This window comes from Stegodyphus dumicola, chromosome 9 (assembly GCF_044657685.1).
Source record: "Stegodyphus dumicola isolate Sdum_Otavi_A_Nest chromosome 9, ASM4465768v1".
Classification (NCBI taxonomy): domain Eukaryota; kingdom Metazoa; phylum Arthropoda; class Arachnida; order Araneae; family Eresidae; genus Stegodyphus; species Stegodyphus dumicola.
Genome location: NC_140776.1, coordinates 53,023,468 through 53,043,263, shown reverse-complemented (window position 1 = coordinate 53,043,263; position 19,796 = coordinate 53,023,468). Strand labels below are relative to the sequence as shown.

General features: G+C 31.9%; 1 protein-coding gene across 2 annotated transcripts in view; it reads right to left on the bottom strand.

Annotated features, from left to right (window-relative positions):
* The window catches only part of Stoml2 (stomatin like 2), a 140,582-nt gene that overhangs the window by 54,583 nt on the left and 66,203 nt on the right, over window positions 1-19,796 (bottom strand). For both annotated transcript variants that reach the window (XM_035368843.2, XM_085823434.1), the window contains exons 4-5: window positions 15,355-15,454; window positions 4,586-4,644 (exon numbers count right to left, since the gene is read on the bottom strand). In XM_035368843.2, the coding sequence (XP_035224734.1) occupies window positions 4,586-4,644; window positions 15,355-15,454 (159 nt within the window). The remainder of the gene's footprint in view (window positions 1-4,585; window positions 4,645-15,354; window positions 15,455-19,796) is intronic.

Below are 19,796 nucleotides of genomic sequence, written 5' to 3'. Positions count from 1 at the left end.
ATACTTTACACTGTTTTCGCATAAAAATTCTACATTAATAATATACTTCTACAGAATGTAATTAAAACAACATATTTTTGGTTAAGTATAACGTACCTTGCTATTCATGCATTAAAATCAGTTTCACACAAATGGCAATGGTTGAAATGCCGGTACTCTCTTTGAAACTTAGATTGTCATTCGTAGTTAAAAATCACTTTTTTTTAAAACTTTTTGGCAGAGTTGATGAAAAGAACAGAAGTATAGGTATAAAAACTTTGATATAAAATTAGTAATACATGCACAGAGAAAGACAACTTTTTAAATTTGTGAATTATTTTATAAGAAAATTTTTAATAAATTCTAATGCAACAGAATAATTACAATATAAAAATAAATGTAATTATAATTATCAATTATTATATTACTAATAATTCGAATTCAAATCTTGACAAATCACCATTTGACTTTTAAAAATGTCTAAATCCTAAGTTTACATAAAAATATATTTTGCACTGAAAACAAAAATCTTTGATGATAATATTAGGAGCCCTTTAAAATGTAAACAACAGTTTAAGAAATTATTATGCATTTAATGTCATGAAATATCTTTGGACATAAAACATCTTAAGAATCATTTTTATTTGTTGCCCTAGCTATATACAGAAAAGATAAACAGCTTTTATTCTAAAACATTTTGCTGCTGTTAAACATTTCTGTAGTCAAAGACAACATGTTTTATTTATATCTTTGATATACTGTTTAACATATTCAGAAGTGTTGAATGCATATATGATGCATACTTCACTAAATTCACTCTTATGAAAGGTGGAGGAATCTTTAAACTTTTAATTTTCTTTGAAAATTTTAAAAATAGCTTTTCATTTAATATTAACAAATATTTATTATGCATTATTAATAAAAATGAAAATAAATTCTCCATGAATGATCCTCAGTATACATTTGGAGATTTAAGGTTCAAGACAACTGTTACAATTCATTAAATATTATAATAAAGGGCATAAAACATTTGGCTTTATTTTCATAAATAAGCCAAATTTCAAAACATGCCAATATATAAATTCATGCATATCTTAGGAAATATTGAATAAAAAACGAATTTTTTGCAGGTATGCTTAGAAATACATACAGTTTAAAAGATAGTAAAAATTTTATATAAATAATTTTATATAATAAAAGTTACTTAAAAATCAAATTTTAAAAATAAATTGCAAAAAAATGTGTTAATTTTATTTGGATAATTTTATTTAAATTGCAAAAAATGTGTTAATTTTATTCGTTTTTATTGGAAAAAACTAATTTTTTGCAGGTATGCCTAGAAATACATATAGTTTAAAAGATAGTAAAAATTTTATAAAAATTTTATATAATTTTATATAATGAAAGTTCTTAGGAAATATTGAATAAAAAACGAATTTTTTTGCAGGTATGCCTAGAAATACATATAGTTTAAAAGATAATAAAAATTTTATTTAAAGAATTTTATATAATAAAAGTTACTTAAAAATCAAATTTTAAAAATAAATTGCAAAAAATGTGTTAATTTTATTTGGACTGAATTTCGAATTCTGAAAGAAGGATTCAACTAAGTCTAATAAAAAAAAAGAGGGATATTAACAAATATATACCAAATCCAATTAATAGTAAGGAGTTAAAATTTTGAGAGCTGATTTTTTAAAAACTAAATGTTCAATTTTTACAAAATTTGGCAAAATCAAAACATGGAAAAAAAGTTGCCATGCCATTCCAGAAAGTCTGCTTTTGTGTCAGAATATTTATGTTAGAACAAAGCTATATATAAATCTAATATATACCCTAAGCCACACCATCGAGACATGAAAAATCCAAGTTAAATTTCCTCAACTGACAGAATAGAATGGGAGATATAGAAGATTCTCCCCTTTTGTTTTTGGCAGAGTGTATGCAATATAAATATGTATACTTGAGATGGAGAGAGACTTAAATCAGTAATTCAACAAACACTATCGAGATAAATAATCAATAGCATTGCCAAAGAAACTAAATGGTGTCACTTATTAACAAGAGCCAAACAGTTAACACAAAAATTAATGTTTGTTATAAAAGAATGTAAAGCTACTTACTAGTTTTGATGAAATGGTATTTAAAAAATAGCTTAATAACATCAATAGTTTATATTACATTATTCAAATATAAAACAGGCAGAAATTATCCCAAAAATACATATATTGTTTTTGTTTCATTCTATTTAAATCCCTCAGTTTGTCACACTGATAATGTATTGCATAATTATAATTTCAGCTAAATTAAAGGTTTTCTAGCACATAACTGACAACAACGCTCCGAATTTTCCAATTTGTTTCTTTACATGGTTACTTAATACAGATAAACATAATGTGATATATGAAAAATAAAAAATAAAAAAATAAAAAAAAAAAAACCACGCTGAACGCAGGTCTTGAACAATTTTATCTGAAACTAACTCAGCATAAATAAACATTACTTTATTTATACAGTCCAAAGTCCGAAATCTGGACGTCCATTATCCGGAATGATCTAAAATCCAGACCTCAAAACCACCGTTTTTCTCGTAGGCTTTACGAATACGCATTTGATTCCTCCTCCGCGCATAATACAACATCTGGAGTCCTGATTCTTAACTTTACTCCAACATTAAATAAAATACCTTGTTATTGAAGAAACAATCATTTTAGCATAAATTTGTATGGTCAATAATTTGACGCTGTTGCTGAGTATCTGCTTGGCATACATTTTTCAAACCGACACATTCCACATAAATATATCGTTCATCTGACACCAACCTGGCGACACCGCAGGTTTATCAACACATGACAACTTGAGTAATGATTCATGTAACAATGCCTAAACAATTTTTTATGTTAGTAATTGAATAATAAAGGAGTATGGTAACCTTTTATGTTGACATTATGTTAGGCGATGATTACAGATTTAAGTTAAATGTGCTAAAAAACGTTGACGAGGGAAAATTTCTTTCCATATACTAAAAATAGATTTTATTGATGATACTCATGGACCCAAAGATTACATTTAGGGCTATTTGAATTAAAAATAACTGATTTGTTATTCACATAAACCCAGAACCAGCACCAGGGCACATATGGCCGCACTGGGTCGAGAATTTAGGATCCACAGAGACTGCATTAGGCAGTAAGATATTCAGCGTTGGTCCTCAATAAGGCTTAAGTATATGTGCCAACTTATTTAATCAGAACTCTGATAAACCTTAAGTATGTGCAAGAAATAGACATAAGTATAAGTAGTAACTAAGCTAATGCAAATCAGGCTTAATTGTCTCAGTGTGCGACAGAAGCAAGATAAAATTTAACGGAACAACTTGTCGTTAGTTGCCAGCCAAGCTCATGATGCATAGCCAAATATGTATAGTGAATGATAGTAAATTTGATGATGGCAGCCGCGAATTTTAAAGGTTTTTGGCTATTGCAAAACAGAGGTGAAATTTTCCAATTAACGGATTTTATAAAGAAATGTGGAGAAGCGTTAATGATATAAAAGATGTAAAGATATGATATAAAGATATATAAGATGATATAAAAGAAGTTTTTCCTTGTGACGACAATGTTTCTCAATCATCAATCCAGAAAATACCACTACCGATAATAAAGAAAGTGACAGAGAAGTTACTGAAAATGAAAAAATTTTGATTGATAAGTTAGTCGGAATTCTCAACAAAGCAGTTACAGGACATCAACAATGTAACTGAACAAGAGATTATGTCTGTCTACAGAAATAAAGAGAAAGCATTAGCACAAAAATGAAGAAACTTAAACAACTTCCATTGAAAGAAATGCTTAATAAGGTAAAATAAATTAAGCTTTTTTTGTAAATTTTGATACGCTTTAGATCATAAATACTTCATTATTTCATAAATCATGATTTCATATGTTTAATTGGTTAATCTTCGGATTATGGTAACTTGGCGATTTTTTGGCGAAAATTTGGTGACCAACCCTGTTACAGCAACCTGCTAGTTTTGTTTTGAACGCCATTTTGTTTTCACGAAGTAAAGGAATGTTTTTATTTTTTTTTTTACTCAACATTTTTTCCAACAATCTGCTAGCCAAATTACACTTATACTAGAACTTTTATGGAACAAAAATGCTTAATAATGATGAAGATTAGGTGCGAAATTGGGAGAAAGTGCAGAATCGTACACTGCTTGCCGCGTTTTTAAGAATTGCACATACACTGTATCATCCATGTACACGTCGACCTATTTTCACTTGAAAAAACATTCCAGAATTGAACAAAAATGGCATTGTGCACACTCTTGACTTTATCCATGCACACTGCTAAAGTCCTAGCTAGTAACCATTATCGCCTTACCAAAATGTCACCAAACTATCTGTTACCATATTCCAAAGATTATCCGTTTAATTTTATAATTTCTACATGCCATCTTACTAGATTTAAACTGTGATCTAATATCCAGAAAAATCCCAAATCCGGTGGACTTCGGACTTTGTACTGTATGAAATCGATTTGGGTGTATGTCTAGTTATATACAAAATTCTCTATCCTTCTTCTGACAGAAAATTTGTCTTACCTTGTATGGATCAACAACCCTTAAATATAGAACTCCATCAATATTTAAAGTAACATTATCTAAAAGAAAAAATGAATATTTATAATTTTTATAATTTAGATATAACATTTTTATTAGATACATAGATAACAGAATTACTTAAAAAGTAACTATTCTTTTCAAATCAAACAGTAACCTTTCGAATCCTACGAATATTGAAAAAAACTCTTGTTGAAAAGGACACAGGATAAGATAAAACTTATTTTATGTTAAAATTAAACAAGCAATACAATAGCCTTTATAATAATTCACATCAAAAACAGCCAAGTAATGAACTAGTTCTCATTTCAGTTTAAGCTGAAAAACAATAATTAATGTGATGCTGCTCTACTTATTTATATAAAAAAGTACTAAGCCATTTTTAAAATAGAATTAATTGTGTTTTATCAGATTCCTGGATGCGTTAAATTTAAATACAATGTAGGAAAGAAATACATTTGATATGCTTTGACAAATATTATGAAAGTTGAATATTTTTTAATTGAAATACTACTTGTTTCAAAGTTTGTAATATATTAGTTAAGGGTTTATATTAGTACTGTTATACATTCATACAACAGTACTCCCATTAGCCAAGCTAATGTGAACAGGAATGACATACCTAAGCAAAAACTCAAATAACAAGAATTGATAGAAAGAAAATTTTAAAAGTATAGTCTTTTTGCACATACTATACAGAATTTGCTAACACACAGGATTCATGCAGATACATGACAATATACGTAGGTCAGTCAAAAAGTCTATTGCACTACTGGGTAAATATGTTCCATCTAAGACTATTTGGATGACACCATGTGACAACACTTCAGAAACGTACCTTTATCATGTGACATAGCGGCTTCCCCAAGGCAAAATTAGTTTTTCTGATGATCAGTTGCAAACATGTCTCAACAGCTGCAAATAATGTCCAAATTGGAAATGCATGCTGTTAAGGCAGAAGTGAAGTGACGCCATGATCGAATAAATATTGTTTAACTAATAGAGTGATTTGGCAACCACGAATAAAAAATGGAACATGGACAGCTAGCGGCCATTGATGGAGTGAGCTGGTAGTTGAGTTGGTAAGTGTATGTATGTGGATGGCAACAGTGTCCATCCAAGTAAGTCTATGTAAGTTTTCATGTGTTTAATATCTGTTAACAGAAGTAAAACAAAAGAAATCTACAGTGCATTAAATTCAGTGTTTGAATTTCATGAATAATTGTGCGAGTAAATTCTATTCTCGAACACGTGCAGTGATTTGTTTTTTGTGGGCAAAAAGGTGCAACTGCCCTGAACTTTATGGGCAGTTGCATGAAGTGAATGGTGAAAATGCAAAGTCACGTCAAGCTATCACGAACTGGTGCAACATGTTTGAGAATGGACATACAGATATTGACGACGCTGAGCACGAGGAAAGACCATCAACTGCAACAAATTCGGAAATCGTTGCTCGCGTGAATGAAGGCATTCTTGCAAACAGACGCATAATGATAGATGAAATCTCAAATGAACTGGATATTGCTCATGGAAGTGTGTATAAAATTATTGCCAATCACCTTAAATTTTGTAAAGTTCGCGCTCGATGTGTGCCACATATATTGACAGAGGAACATAAAGGAAAGCGTTTTGAAAGCCCACTTGCATTTCTGCAACATTACCAAATGGAAGGAAATGAGTTTGGGGACAAAAGTGTGACTGGAGATGAAACTTGGATTCAACACTTCTCACCTGAAACGAAACGCAGCTCGTTCGAGTGGAAACATTGCAATTCCCTGACACAAACAAAGTGTCGAACTGTTCCATCTGCAGGAAAGGTGATGATGATGCTGTTTTTCGACAGAGAAAACGTGGTGCACATACAGAGTTCATACCAAATGATGCCACAATTAATACATCTTCTTATTGTGAAACACTAAAAAGATTGTGGAAATCACTTAAAAATCGATGACCAGGTAAACTGTCGAAAGGCATTGTGCTACTGCATGACAATGCAAGACCGCATGGAGCAAAACAAACGTGCAAACTTCTGAAAACGTTTAGGTGGGAAGTGTGGAATCACCCTCCTTATAGCCCAGACCTTTCACTTCCTGACTTCATGTGTTTGGTCCCATGAAGCAAGAACTTTCAAAGCGACAGTAACATTCAAATGCCGAAGTGAAAGCTGCAGCCCAACAATGGTTATCGAATACTGGACGGGATTTCTTTGCAGAAGGCATCAAAAAAACTTGTACCATGCCTCGACAAATGCTTTAATAACGGAGATATTACACTGAAAAGTAGATTTTGAATGGAACTTTAAGATATAAATTAAGTTATTGCAAAATTTTGCTCCTGTTTTGTTTTCTTAGGCAGTGCAACTCACTTTTTAATTGACTCTCGTAAAACATATGAAAGTTTAAATGTACAGATATACATGTAGAACTAAACATGATACATACTATATAAATTTGAAAACACGTATCCTATAATACAAGTGAGATGCTGTATAGTATATATAACATATCACACATTTATTAAAAAAATAATGACAGCTTTCTGTTTCATTGTACTATCTCATTGGATTCATCACGGGCAATATCATCATCTTGTATCTAATCATTCACACTTTCAATCTTTATTATCCCTTAAATGTAGAGATACTAACTCTTCATCATCTGCTTCTTGAATCTACATCATTCTTATGACATCATCATTCAGCAAAATATTTTTCCAGCTTTTCATATTGTTCTGGGATTCTCCCAGTCAGTAAAATGGCATCAACTTGCATTAGCCTTTCATCAACTGTTTTGTTATCATCCACATTTTCATTCTTTATTGTCTCTTAAATATAGAACCCTTAAATATACGGGCTACTAACTCTTCATCATCTGCTTCTTAAGTCCACATCATTCTTATGCCATCATCATTCCACAAAATATTTCCCCAGCTTTTCATATTGTTCCATGATTCTCCCAGCCAGTAAATGACATATTTCAGATTAACTTGCATTAGGCCTTCATCAACTGTTTTGTTATTTTCTAGCTCTTCTAATTACTGTTTCAAAAGCCTGCATTGAAACTTTTATTTTAGGTTTTCTAAAACACCTTTGTCTAAAGGTAGAATCAGGGGGTATAATGTTAGGGGGTAAAAAAATAGCCCTGATCGCTCTATTAAGCAGCTGACACTCATCAGGATGGGAACACCATCCAAAATCAAGATTGGCCTTATGGGAGAAATTATTATCATCAGAAAATCACTTAAAACTTAATACAAACCCTTTATGGAACCATAACTATTATTGTTGAATCTATCCAAATGCCTTTTTTTTTGGGGGGGAGGGGTTGTGTGCTTTACACAAAGATCACCAACACTAACATTTTTAAATGCGCTTGAATTTTTTAACTTCTATCAATAAAAGCTTAAGCTTGTTAGCTTATAAACCAATAAAAGCTTAAGATTTGCTCACACATACCCAAACTGCTCAACTTTTCTGTACTTCATTGACAACAAAGAACTGATTGTTCTTGATTAGATGCTAATGCCCTTCTCAGCAGCATTTTAAAATCCAGACTAAATATGTCACAGCTATAAATCTGCTAAGGGCTCAGTTTGTTTTCCTGAGCATTTTATAATCTGTTAACAAAGATTAATTGCTGCACTCCATGCCATTTTTTCATATGATTGAGCCAACTGGTGCTGGCAGTGAATTCCTCTTCACTGTCTTTGCCAACGCTTGAGAAAGTCCGAAGCCTTAGCATGTAATATCAGAACAGATAAAGGACTTCCCTTCTCTCTCATCTGCTAAAACCACAAGCAATATGCTTTTGATGTTAATTGCTATCTTTCATTGTGTTTTTCTTTTTAATGCTATCATCTCCAGTTGCATGTGCATGCTAATTATTAACTTTTAAATTTCATCCCTTTTCCTTCTTCAATCACCAACTGTCACTTTTCCAAAGCCTACACTGTTAGCCACCTTTTTAATCATATCACCTCGATCTTAGCCTGTTGACAGCAGCAAGCTTTACTTCTAGTAATAAAACCACACATTTTCTTTTATCAGTCATTTTCAACAAGCAGTCATTAAAATATCCCCCCCACACACACACACAAAAAAAAAAGGCCAAAGTCACTCACACTGCTCTGCGGTTACACAACTAGCTACGAACTCTTGTGTAAAAAATTAATTTTTCACTCACAGCACATAAGAATCAAGGCTCCCCAAGCTCAAACTTGGTAACAATAGGGACCTTATCTTTAGTTTGAATTATTGCTAAAACCCAAGTCTACATGCTATTTGCCTTTAGAGTGAGACTATTTTAACGACATTTTTTTATTTATTGCACTGGGCTTGGATAACATGAAACATCAGTTAATCAGCTCAAATAATAGTTAGAATCCTGGTTCTTAACTAAATCTACACTAAATATAAGGTTGTTGTTCTGCTAATTACATTTTTTTTTTTCATGTCTTAGTTATGATAATACTTTGATGTCAAAATATTATTCATTTTAATTAGTCTTTATATTTTAAGGATTGTATCAAACATTTTAATTACATTTTTATTGTGTATTATTAATGTTTTTAAAGTACTGCTAACAATTTTTATTCAACACCAAAACTGAATTTGTATCCATTTCAGTAATAAATTTTAAAGTCTAATACAAAAGCTTTTATCATTTAAAAATATTTCAACAGATCTATATAACCTAAAAAATAATAAATTGACAAATAACTTTTTTCAATTTTTCTTCAGGTATAAAAAGTTTATACTATGCAAAAATAAATCATTACTTCTATTTTAATTTTATAAATTTTTATGAAGTGTAATGAAAATGTAAATTACTAATTTCAAGTGTCTGCACAGAAAGAAGAACATTTAAGAAAAACATTTTTTACAGCATCTAACATTAAAAACTTAAACTATAATTTAATGGTTAAATAAATACTTTGCAAAGCAAATACACAATGAAATGTTTTTTCCTAAATGATGTTAAAAGTAAACAGCACTATAAGTTAAAAGAAAAACACTAAAAAGTTGTTTCACCAGCTTGTTCCATACAAAGCCTAATTTTGATTGAGCATATACTGGGATAGATAAGTGAAAGTCAATATACAATTCATTTCGGATTATCATTCACACAATGTAGCATATTTTAAGTAATCCCCCATTTAACATGGTTAATTAATCGAAGTAAAATGTTATACCGACTGAATATAAAACAATAAACAAGCCAAAACATTATGACCATTCCCACATTTTTCAATGAACTCGTCTGAATAACATGGAGGGCATGTGATTAAGTAAGAATGGTATTTAACTGCTGCTTAGAGAAGGTAAGGAATCATTCTTGCAGTTACTTTTGCAAGTGATGAGAAAGGCTGCTGATCTAAGTGAATTTGAGAGAGGGCAGATTGTGATGGCCCGAAGATTTGAAAGAAGTATCTTTGAAACTGCATATGTGATAGCTTGCTCATGATCTACCATTGTTAGTATTTATGCAAAGTGGATAAATGATGGTGAAACCAGCAGTAGATGCCATGTTCCAGCAAAGAAAAAGGATGTCAGAGACTGCCCTGCTTGATACAGCAAAATTGGCACCAAACAGTGACTCAGCTGACAACCTGATATAATGCAAGTGCAAGTGTTTTGGAACACACAGTTCAGTAAAAACTTTTGGATATGGGGATTATGCAGCAGACGTCCCACTCATATGCCTCTGTGTACCAAATATCATTGTCGATTACACCTACAGTGGGTCCGGGAACATCGAGACTGGATCATGGATGAATGGAAGACAATTGCCTGGTCAGAAGAATCATGATTTCTCATTTGGTGATCGTGTCAAGGTACACCATCTTCCAGGCAAACAGTTGCTAAAGGCTTGTATTCACTTTCAACATGGGAGAACATAATACCATACCCAAAAATGCAGCCAGCCCTTTTGCCTGGAGTCAAACTCCCAATATTTAGGGGTCTTAACCATCCAACTACTAGTGTTAAAAGATAAGAGAGTTACTAGCTTCTTTTGAAGATGTTAGGTAATAATAGAATGCAACTGATAGATTATGTTAATTCTAAAAACAAAGCTAAATAAAACTGTATTAAGCAAGAAATGAATGTAATAGATGCAAATTTCTTAAGCATCCATACAAGAACCCATACAGAAAGTGCAGAGTTATTAAACAATTACAGTCAAAAGTCTTTAATCCGGACGTCCATAATCCGGAATGATCTATAATCTGGACCTCAAAGCTACAAACTTTCTGCGCATGCTTTACGCATGTGCATAATATGTTGATGCATGCGTGTTAAATGTATAACGGACGGTATAAGCTAAGCTAAAATTATCTAATTATCTATTTCACTTAATCTTGCAGATTGTGTTGTTCCTTAATATTCTAATTGGATCCGGCTTATTATTTTTTGCAGACTGTTAGAGCAATTTTTAAAAGTAAGCTTGAACTTTCGGTTATGTCAAAACGAATTTCCGATTCTGGAGCTACCAAAGGATCTACAAAGCGAAAGCATCTTTCGATGTCCATCAAACAAAAAGTGGAATTGCTGCAAAAAATGGATAAAGTACCCTTTGATTCTCGAACAATTCTGAAATCTGTTTCTGAATTTCATGCTGTTCTCATAGACTCTAACCTTCAGCAAACCTTGTCAGTAGTCAACGCGCGAACGACATTTTTACAACTTTGAAAATGTGCGCGTAGCGTATGTTGTAATTAACCATTCATTAATTTTAAATTAATAATTAATTGTAATCAATTTTATTACATTTAAAATCCATATACATATAAAACTGAATAATTAAAAATATACCTTGTAAATTATATGCACATTTAATTAGAAATTTTCTTTTAACTCCTCAAGAATTCACTAATAAAAAGTACTTCAAATCACTACTAATCATAGAAAAAATCAGATGCTATAAATCATATCTTTATTCTGGATATGATTTCTACAGGGAAATAAAATTTAAATAACCAAGAATGATACATATAAGTATTAAACAAAATACGCATAATTTATGAATGCAAAGATTTATATGTAGCATGCTTAGCAAGCTTAAGTTCTGATTTTGAGAATTTTTTTTATAACACAGTTCTTCATTTGCCTGCATATTTATTTTTTCAATCAAAACTGCTTCAAGAGTTTTAAGACCTAAATTTGGTCGAAATTCCGTCTGATTTTTTTTAACAATAGAAAAAATTCTTTCGCAAGCTGCATTTGAATGAGGTATTATTAAGACAGCAAGCATTACAGAAGGCAATACTTTGTATTTAATACACCCATTCATATTTTTTAATTTGGCAATTTCTCCCCATGCTATATCAATACGCAAATCTACAATTTCTTTCAAATCATCTACTTGATACATGGAAAATTCAATTTCTACTTGATTAAGACATTTTTCATCAATAATGGATGGAAAAGTATTCATCAAGTAAAGAACAGATGAAAATGAGACTTCAGTTCTCAAGTTGATGTCAGCAACTTCAGCATGCTTTAGAAATGGATCACTCAGTGGAAATTTATCAATTATATATGAACATGCAGTTACAAAAAAAAAACTCGCACAGAATTGAAAAATGATTTCACTTCACTTTCATTCAACTTGGCATTTTTTAAATATAGTCTTGTTTCCGCACCAATCACTAAATTTTCATTTTCTTTTTGTTTACTATACTTCTGAAATGGAATAGACGTTAGAGTAACATCTTCATTTTCTTTAGAAATTACTGATGGTTTTACGAATCTAACAAATAAATTCATTAAAAGTTCAAAAAGTTCTCTTCTCAATTTATGTATATAAGGAGCTTGTTGTTGCAAATTAATATTTACTGTTATAAACAAAGGCAAAGTATTTTTCAAAAATAACAAGTACAATTTGGTGGTCGGTGACTGTAAAATTTTTTTAATGTTTTGCAATCTCTTTCCTTCATTCTCACTGTTATCTGGTTTATCTCCAAAAAAATTTATCACAGCATCCCACTGTTCCAAAATCCTTGTTATAGATTCTAAAAGAGACAACCATCTCGTACTGCAATATTTCAAAATTTTATGAGATTTTGCATTCTGTCCCAAAATTTGTTGAGCAACTTTGAAGCTATGCTTCAGTTTCGAACTTTTCTCCAAGTAAAAATATATATCTATTATCAACATTTCAATTTCTGAGCCAATTAATTTTTCAGTAGCTTTTTTTGCAGCTATATGCAAGAGGTGGCACAGACAACCTCGGGTGATTATACTTGGTTGATGCATTTTGATAAATGATGCTACACCTTTAAACTTTCCAATCATATTACTAGCATTATCTGAAGAAAATGATAAGCAATTTTTCCATTCTAAACCTTTGTTTTTAAAGTTTTCATTTATACAATTAAAAATACCTTCTCCTGTATTATTCGTGCATTCTAAAATAGAAATCAATGAAGTAATTATCACTCCCTTTTCTTTACTGTAGTATGTTATAACCAATGGGTACAGTTTGTTATCATTGTTATCATTACTTCCATCAGTACTTAGAGAAAATGATGTACTGCACACTGATTTTATAATATCAGTAACAGTATTTTCTGCAAGCGTTTTCACAATAGCAGCAGTTTTGGTATGACCGCAGCTAAATTTTTTTGCTATGGCAGAATCCGGAAACATTGCTTTGAAAAGCTCTTTGGAATGATCCGAAACAGAAAGCGGTAGATTATGTTCAATTAAAACACGAACAAAATAGCATTCGGCTTTTATAGGATCTGTTTCATCATCTTTTATTAAGAAATTTGTTATTTCTTTAGATTTTACGGTGCCAAGTTCTATATGCTTTTGAGAAAACACATGCTGTTTACAGTCATCTTTTCCGCCATGAGCAACTGAGAAGTCTTTGTTGCATACACTGCAGTGTGCGTGATTCACAGAAATTTCGGACGCTTTAATGCATGGAAATTCTGAAGAATATGAATCTTTAAACTTCTGCTTTGATAATTTTGGCTTCTTCGTTCGAGGCAGCATTATGATTAAAAATCTTTCACCTGATTCACAGTTCACAAGACACACGCTAAGCTCTCGCCGTAAACTACACAATGCAGCCGAATGCAGCCTAAACACGCATCAGCGAGGAACCTGGGAGACAGACAATTGGGTGGAACTATTGATAAGTCGTTAACGGTTGGAGTTACTGATCTACGATTGGCTAATTCTTCAAAACTAGGAACGCACTCAACACGTGATATATGATAACACAAGTATTCAGCCAATCATCGGATGAATTAGTTGGTTCCGTTTTGCGTACTGGTTCTCCTGCTCTTGTTTCTGTAAAATCCGTAGTTTTTTCCATACTTTTCGTAGCTCGTAGGTTTTCATGAATTTCCGTAGAAACTACGGAGAATCCGTAGTAGTTGGAGTCTATGTGTTCTGTGGGGGGGGGGGGGGACGTGCAGCACGCTATGAACTGGAAGTTGATCTGTCAGCACCATCCTTATTTTCACGGCAAATGTTTTTATTACACTGGGCTTATAATTCCTTACTAAATGTAGTATTTCATCTTGATGTACTCTGTCTTTGATATGATTTAAATCAAATTCCTCATTATTATAAATATCACAAATACACATCAAATAGTTTTCTAGTTGCAATTTTCTAATTTCGACTATGCGTAATATATGCTTTACGCATGCGTACATTGAAAGAAATGTTTAATAAAGTAAACATAAAGCTTTTTTGCTAATTTTGATACCCTTTAGATTATAATTGCTCTTTATTTCATAAATTACGGTTTCATATTTTTAATTTTATAATTTCTGCATGCCATCTTACCAGATTTAAACTGATAATCTAAAATACAGAAAAACCAATAATTCGGAATCGCCGAAGTCCCGACGAGTCCTGATTAAAGACTTTTGACTGTATTACATAGTAGCTACCTCTAATTCGGCAGAATGAGAAATTATCTTTAAATTACTATTCAAAGAAAGAAAAATACCTCCAAAGGGGGGAAGTTAAAATTAAACTATCTAGTGAATTATAAGAAAGGAAACACTGTTCTAAAACAGCTGAATTTTACACCAAAAGATTACATTTATTTTGATTTATCAACATCATGCTGTATATAAATATATCAAGTGTCACAGAAGCAGTTATTTCAGCTTCAAAACTACAAAAAAAATCTAAACACTGATTAATTTAATTTATAATAAATGGGAAAAAAAGTTATAAATTCAAAAATACATGACAAGTATTCAACATAATAATTAGCAATTCAACTTTCTGAACCAAGATATCCTTCAAAATCCTTCAAAAAGATTAACAGAAGGCAGACATGCATTGGTGCAAAGTTTTCAAATGAAATGCTCAATTCTGTGGTAATCACTTCAAATCATCAAATTTTTATATATTATTGGATAGAGAAGCTGGTCATTTTCACCAATCTAATACAGTAAAAAAAATTTTGAAGTGCATACTGCTATTTGAGTCTAACTACAATTTAATGACACTGCATGTAAACTCTTCCTTTGTAAACTTGAACTGTCAATTTATCTCCCCTTTAGTCATATTAATTTAAACATGATATAACAACTTCTGTGCAACCTAACAAATCTGTCTACAATCAACATCTTGAAACAAAGAAAACAAAATCCGACCTCCGTTTATTGAAGAATTACAACAGGAGCTATTAAGACTTTTCTTTATGTTTGTAAATTAATCGAATCAAAGTGAAAAGATTTAAATAACAAATTAATATGCAGCAAATTTTAATTTAACTTACCTAAAGTTATTGCTGACTGCTGAGGTATATCTATTGCCAATTCTTTTAGACTTTGGACATATTTCACTTTATCAACAATAGGGATTAAAAAATTCAGACCCTTTAAAGAAAAACAATTCATAAATTAATTTGTAAAAGCAACATAAAATTCAATGTACTAATTCTTGGATCATGGTTCAAAGCTGAATTTTATTCAGAAGTAACGAAATAATATGCAGAATTTAACACAACATTTGGCATCATTAATGAGAGACATATTTCCACACATTTTCAGAGAAAATGTTAACAATTGTATTAAAGAATTTTCACTAAAAATGGAAACTATATTCATATGCACTTAGAAAAATTGTAATATGAATAGGTTAGGTACTATTCCGTTAAAGAGGCATTAAAAAAAAAATGTTACAACAACATGTCAAATATCGTCCCTTGAGAATTTAAAGTTTGAAACATTGTGGCTCAAGATTTCTAGTTTTTGTCTGAAATATCATCACTCATTATTTTGAATACTTTATTTATGTTTGAAATATCATGGCTCAAAATTTCTAATTTTCATTCAAAATATCAGTCGTTATTTTTTGTGATATTTTGCCATTTTTTTTTTTTTAGCTTGATGGATTACACTATTTGGCAATTACGTAATGATGAAGAGGCTGCCATAAGTCTCTTTCAGGACAACGTAGCAATAGACTTTGTTCTGAAAATCATCTGATGAAGTTAACTTTTGACTCAAACAAAGCTCTTGGGTGTCATTGTTGCGTACATTCTTGATATGGGGGAAAAAAAAGGATTGAGAACCAAAACGTGGTTGAAAACTCATCTTTCTTTCCTCAATGCCATTTGTTTTATCCATCTGTAGTTTCAGGAACTAACATTGATTAAATTTTGCCAACTTCAGTTAAAAACTAGCCATGATACAAGAGTAGATTGGAATAATTACTTAAGCGAGGTATGTGCAAATACTTTGATGTTTCGTAAACGAAATAAAATCGGTGGAGCCAATAAAATCATAAAAATTGACAAAAGTCTTTTCACAAAAAGAAAAAACGTTGGACCTATTCTTCCGGAACAGTGGGTATCTGGGGGTTTATGTTGGAAAAACAGGGAATGTTTTCTGGTCCCGATCGTTGTGCTACAACACTGATGACTACCATTCAGGAAAACATCGCGAATGGCATTACATTTTCAGACTGCTGAAAAGGATATAAGAGGAATTAAGAAATGCTGGATATGAAGCAACACAAGAATTTCAAACGTTAGCAAAGAACTACTCGCCACCATTTAGAATCATTATTTGATAGAATTTATGTAGCCTCAATTATATTCAAGAACTGAACATTTTTCTGCATTACTGAATGATTAGTCGGTTGGTTGGCTTTTTTACAGCACAAAACCTTGAAGGTTATTATGCTAGATAAATGCTGAATAAAATCTAAAATGCACAAACACAGTGTATCACATGAATTGTTGAAATGAACCTGTAATGCTGATGAAGGCATGGAGAAATGACTTTAAAAAATACTCTAGCAATAGGTAGAGCAGGATAAAAAGAAAAAAAAAACTTTAAATCATATGGTAAAAAGAGATGTCTTTTAAAAATCTTATGAGGCTGATGTGAAGACTTCTTCTTCCAATGAGATCTGTTAGCATTCGTAGAGTTAAAATGATATTCACATTTCTGACTAGAAGCAGAGCAGCATATAAAATGCGATTGACTGAAATGGGAACGTTGCAAGTTTTACAAATAGGATCGTTACCTTCTTTCATCGACATTAGAGAGTTCATTGCCTTTGATGGCAGCATGTCCAGGCACCCAGCAGTATGTAATACAATAACCTGCATTTCTCAAAAAGAGGTGTGCCTTTAAAATTTCTAAGACCAAAGGTTGGCTAGTATTCATATTTATTGATTCAAGAGCACTCAGGGAGTCAGAGTAGATGATGAACTTTCTGCTATTCTGTTTAGAGATAAAGATTACGGAATTCAAAATGGCAAAATTTTCTGCAGTAAAGACAGATGCAGCCTTATAAAGTTTACTACTAGCCTTGTAAAGTTTACTATTTCTTTATCACAAACAAAAGCTGCCCCGACGTGGTCATGATTCTTTGAGTCATTAGTAAAAACTGCTTTGTAGTTAGAATAACTGCTTCTATGCTCTAGGAAAATTTGTTGATATTGGACATCATTGGTACTGCTCTTCTAAGTTCTCCAAAAATGTTAAGTAGGTAAATATTCACTTCTTGCTAGGAAGCAATACCGAAAAAGTTAAAGCTTTTGGGATGCAGATCTTTTAGGTCGGATTCTTCAATCGTGAGTGAATGAAGATCAAAAGGTGGGATATATGAAGGATGTGCTTGGTAGATACGCCAGTACTGATCAGATGTCGCAAGTCGGACAGGATGTTCAGCTTGTGACATTTCTTTATAATGAAGATCAATGGACAACTGCTTGCGTCTGAATTCCAAAGATGGTTCAAAACAGATAGCATATAAACTTTGGACTGGATATGGTCTGGAAGCTCCACAGCAAATCCGTAGCTCTTGATGGTGGACTGGATCCAATTTCAATAGCACAGAAGGCCTTGCTCATCCATAGATAACACAGCCATAGTTTGGAACGGATTAAAGCTCTATAAATGCAGAGCATAGAACAATGCTCTGTTTCCCATGAAGTACAGTACAAAGTCCGAAATCCGGACTCGTCAAGACTTCGGCGATTTCGGATTGGGGAGTTTTCCATACTATATATCATGAATTTAAATCTGGTAAGATGGCATGCAGAAATTATATAATTAAAAATATGAAACCGTAATTTATGAAATAAAGAGCAATTATGATCTAAAGGGTATCAAAATTTACAAAAAAGGCTTCATATTTATTTGTTTACTTTATTAAATATTTCTTTCAATGTAAGTTACTTCGTTTTTTGTGCTAATACTTTCTCTTTAATTCAAAAAACTACATAATTTCTTGTTCAATTACAAAGTTCCACTGTTCAAGTCCTGTAATTGCAGTGTTGAGAATACCGACTAACTTGTAAATCAAAATTTTTTCATTTTCAATAAACTCTCTGTCACTTTCTTCACTATCGGAAGAGGTATTTTCTGGATCTAGAACCATACTACAGATTTCGCCGTCCGTTAATTGATTAATGATTGGGACATTGTCATCGCAATGAAAAACTTATGTTATATCATCTTCATTTATTACCACTTCTCCACATTTCTTTCAATAACTGGAAAATTTTCACCTTTATTTTGCGATGTCTGAAAATCTTCAAATTCACGGCTATCATCTTCATCGCCCTCACCATGAAATACGGTAGCTGGCCATAAATTATGCCAAGCATTTTTTAACGCATCTGGAAACACATCCTCCCACGATCTTGCGATGATCCACACAGCAGATTTTATGCTAAAAAATTTCAAAAAGTCTTGAATAGTCAGTCTTGCCATAGTTCAAGAAATTTAACATAGATTTTTAAAATGCTACTTTATATTTGCATTTCAGCACGTGCTCTATTCCCATATCCATAGGCTGAATGATAGATGTATAATTTGGAGGGAAGAATAATATGGATACATTATCTTTCACTAAAACTTGTAAAGTGAAGCATGCGCCGAACAGTTGTCAACAATCAGAACTCTTTTTGAGTCATCAAGTAAAACAACCGAATTCAAACGTCGCAGAGCCTCGGGTATAAAATTATTTTCAAACCAATCATTTATCAACGCTTGTGTCATCCATGCTCTTTTATTTGTGTCGTATATAACTGGGAAAATCGTACTCATTTAAATGCTTGAGGTCGTGCATGTTTTGTGATTACGAAAAGATTGCACTTGTGTGTTTCTGCAGCATTTGTGCACACTAAAATTGTTAGTCTCGCTTTGGAATCTTTGACATCAGTTGGAGCCTTTTCTGTAAAGGTTTTCATGATACCTATTGCCAGAAAAGACCAGTTTCATCAACGTTGTAAATTTGTTCTGGAAATAATTGTTCACTAGTAATGAGTTCAATGAATTCATCTCCGAATTGTTCAGCAGCTTCAGTATCAGCTGAAGCTTTTTCACCCAAAATTCTTAATTGTCTCATACCATGGCAATTTTTAAATTTGGTTAACCAACCTGTCGAATATGTGTACTTAGTGTTTAAGTTCATTTCTTCATGAAATATTTTGGCTTGAGCCATTAGTATTGGACCCGTCAATGGAACACCCTCGCTGCGACACTGTCCGATCCATTCAATCATCACTTTGTCATGATCATCACATTTAGCATAACGAACCCTTTTTCTGTTATTCATTGCAAGTGGGGTATCAGAATCCATAAAAAATTAAAGTTCCTTTTTGCTTATGTCATATACAGTTGACTTTCAATGTCATACTCCTGGCAAATTTAAGACGGATATGCCTTTATCCATTTTTTTGCAGCAATTCTACTTTTT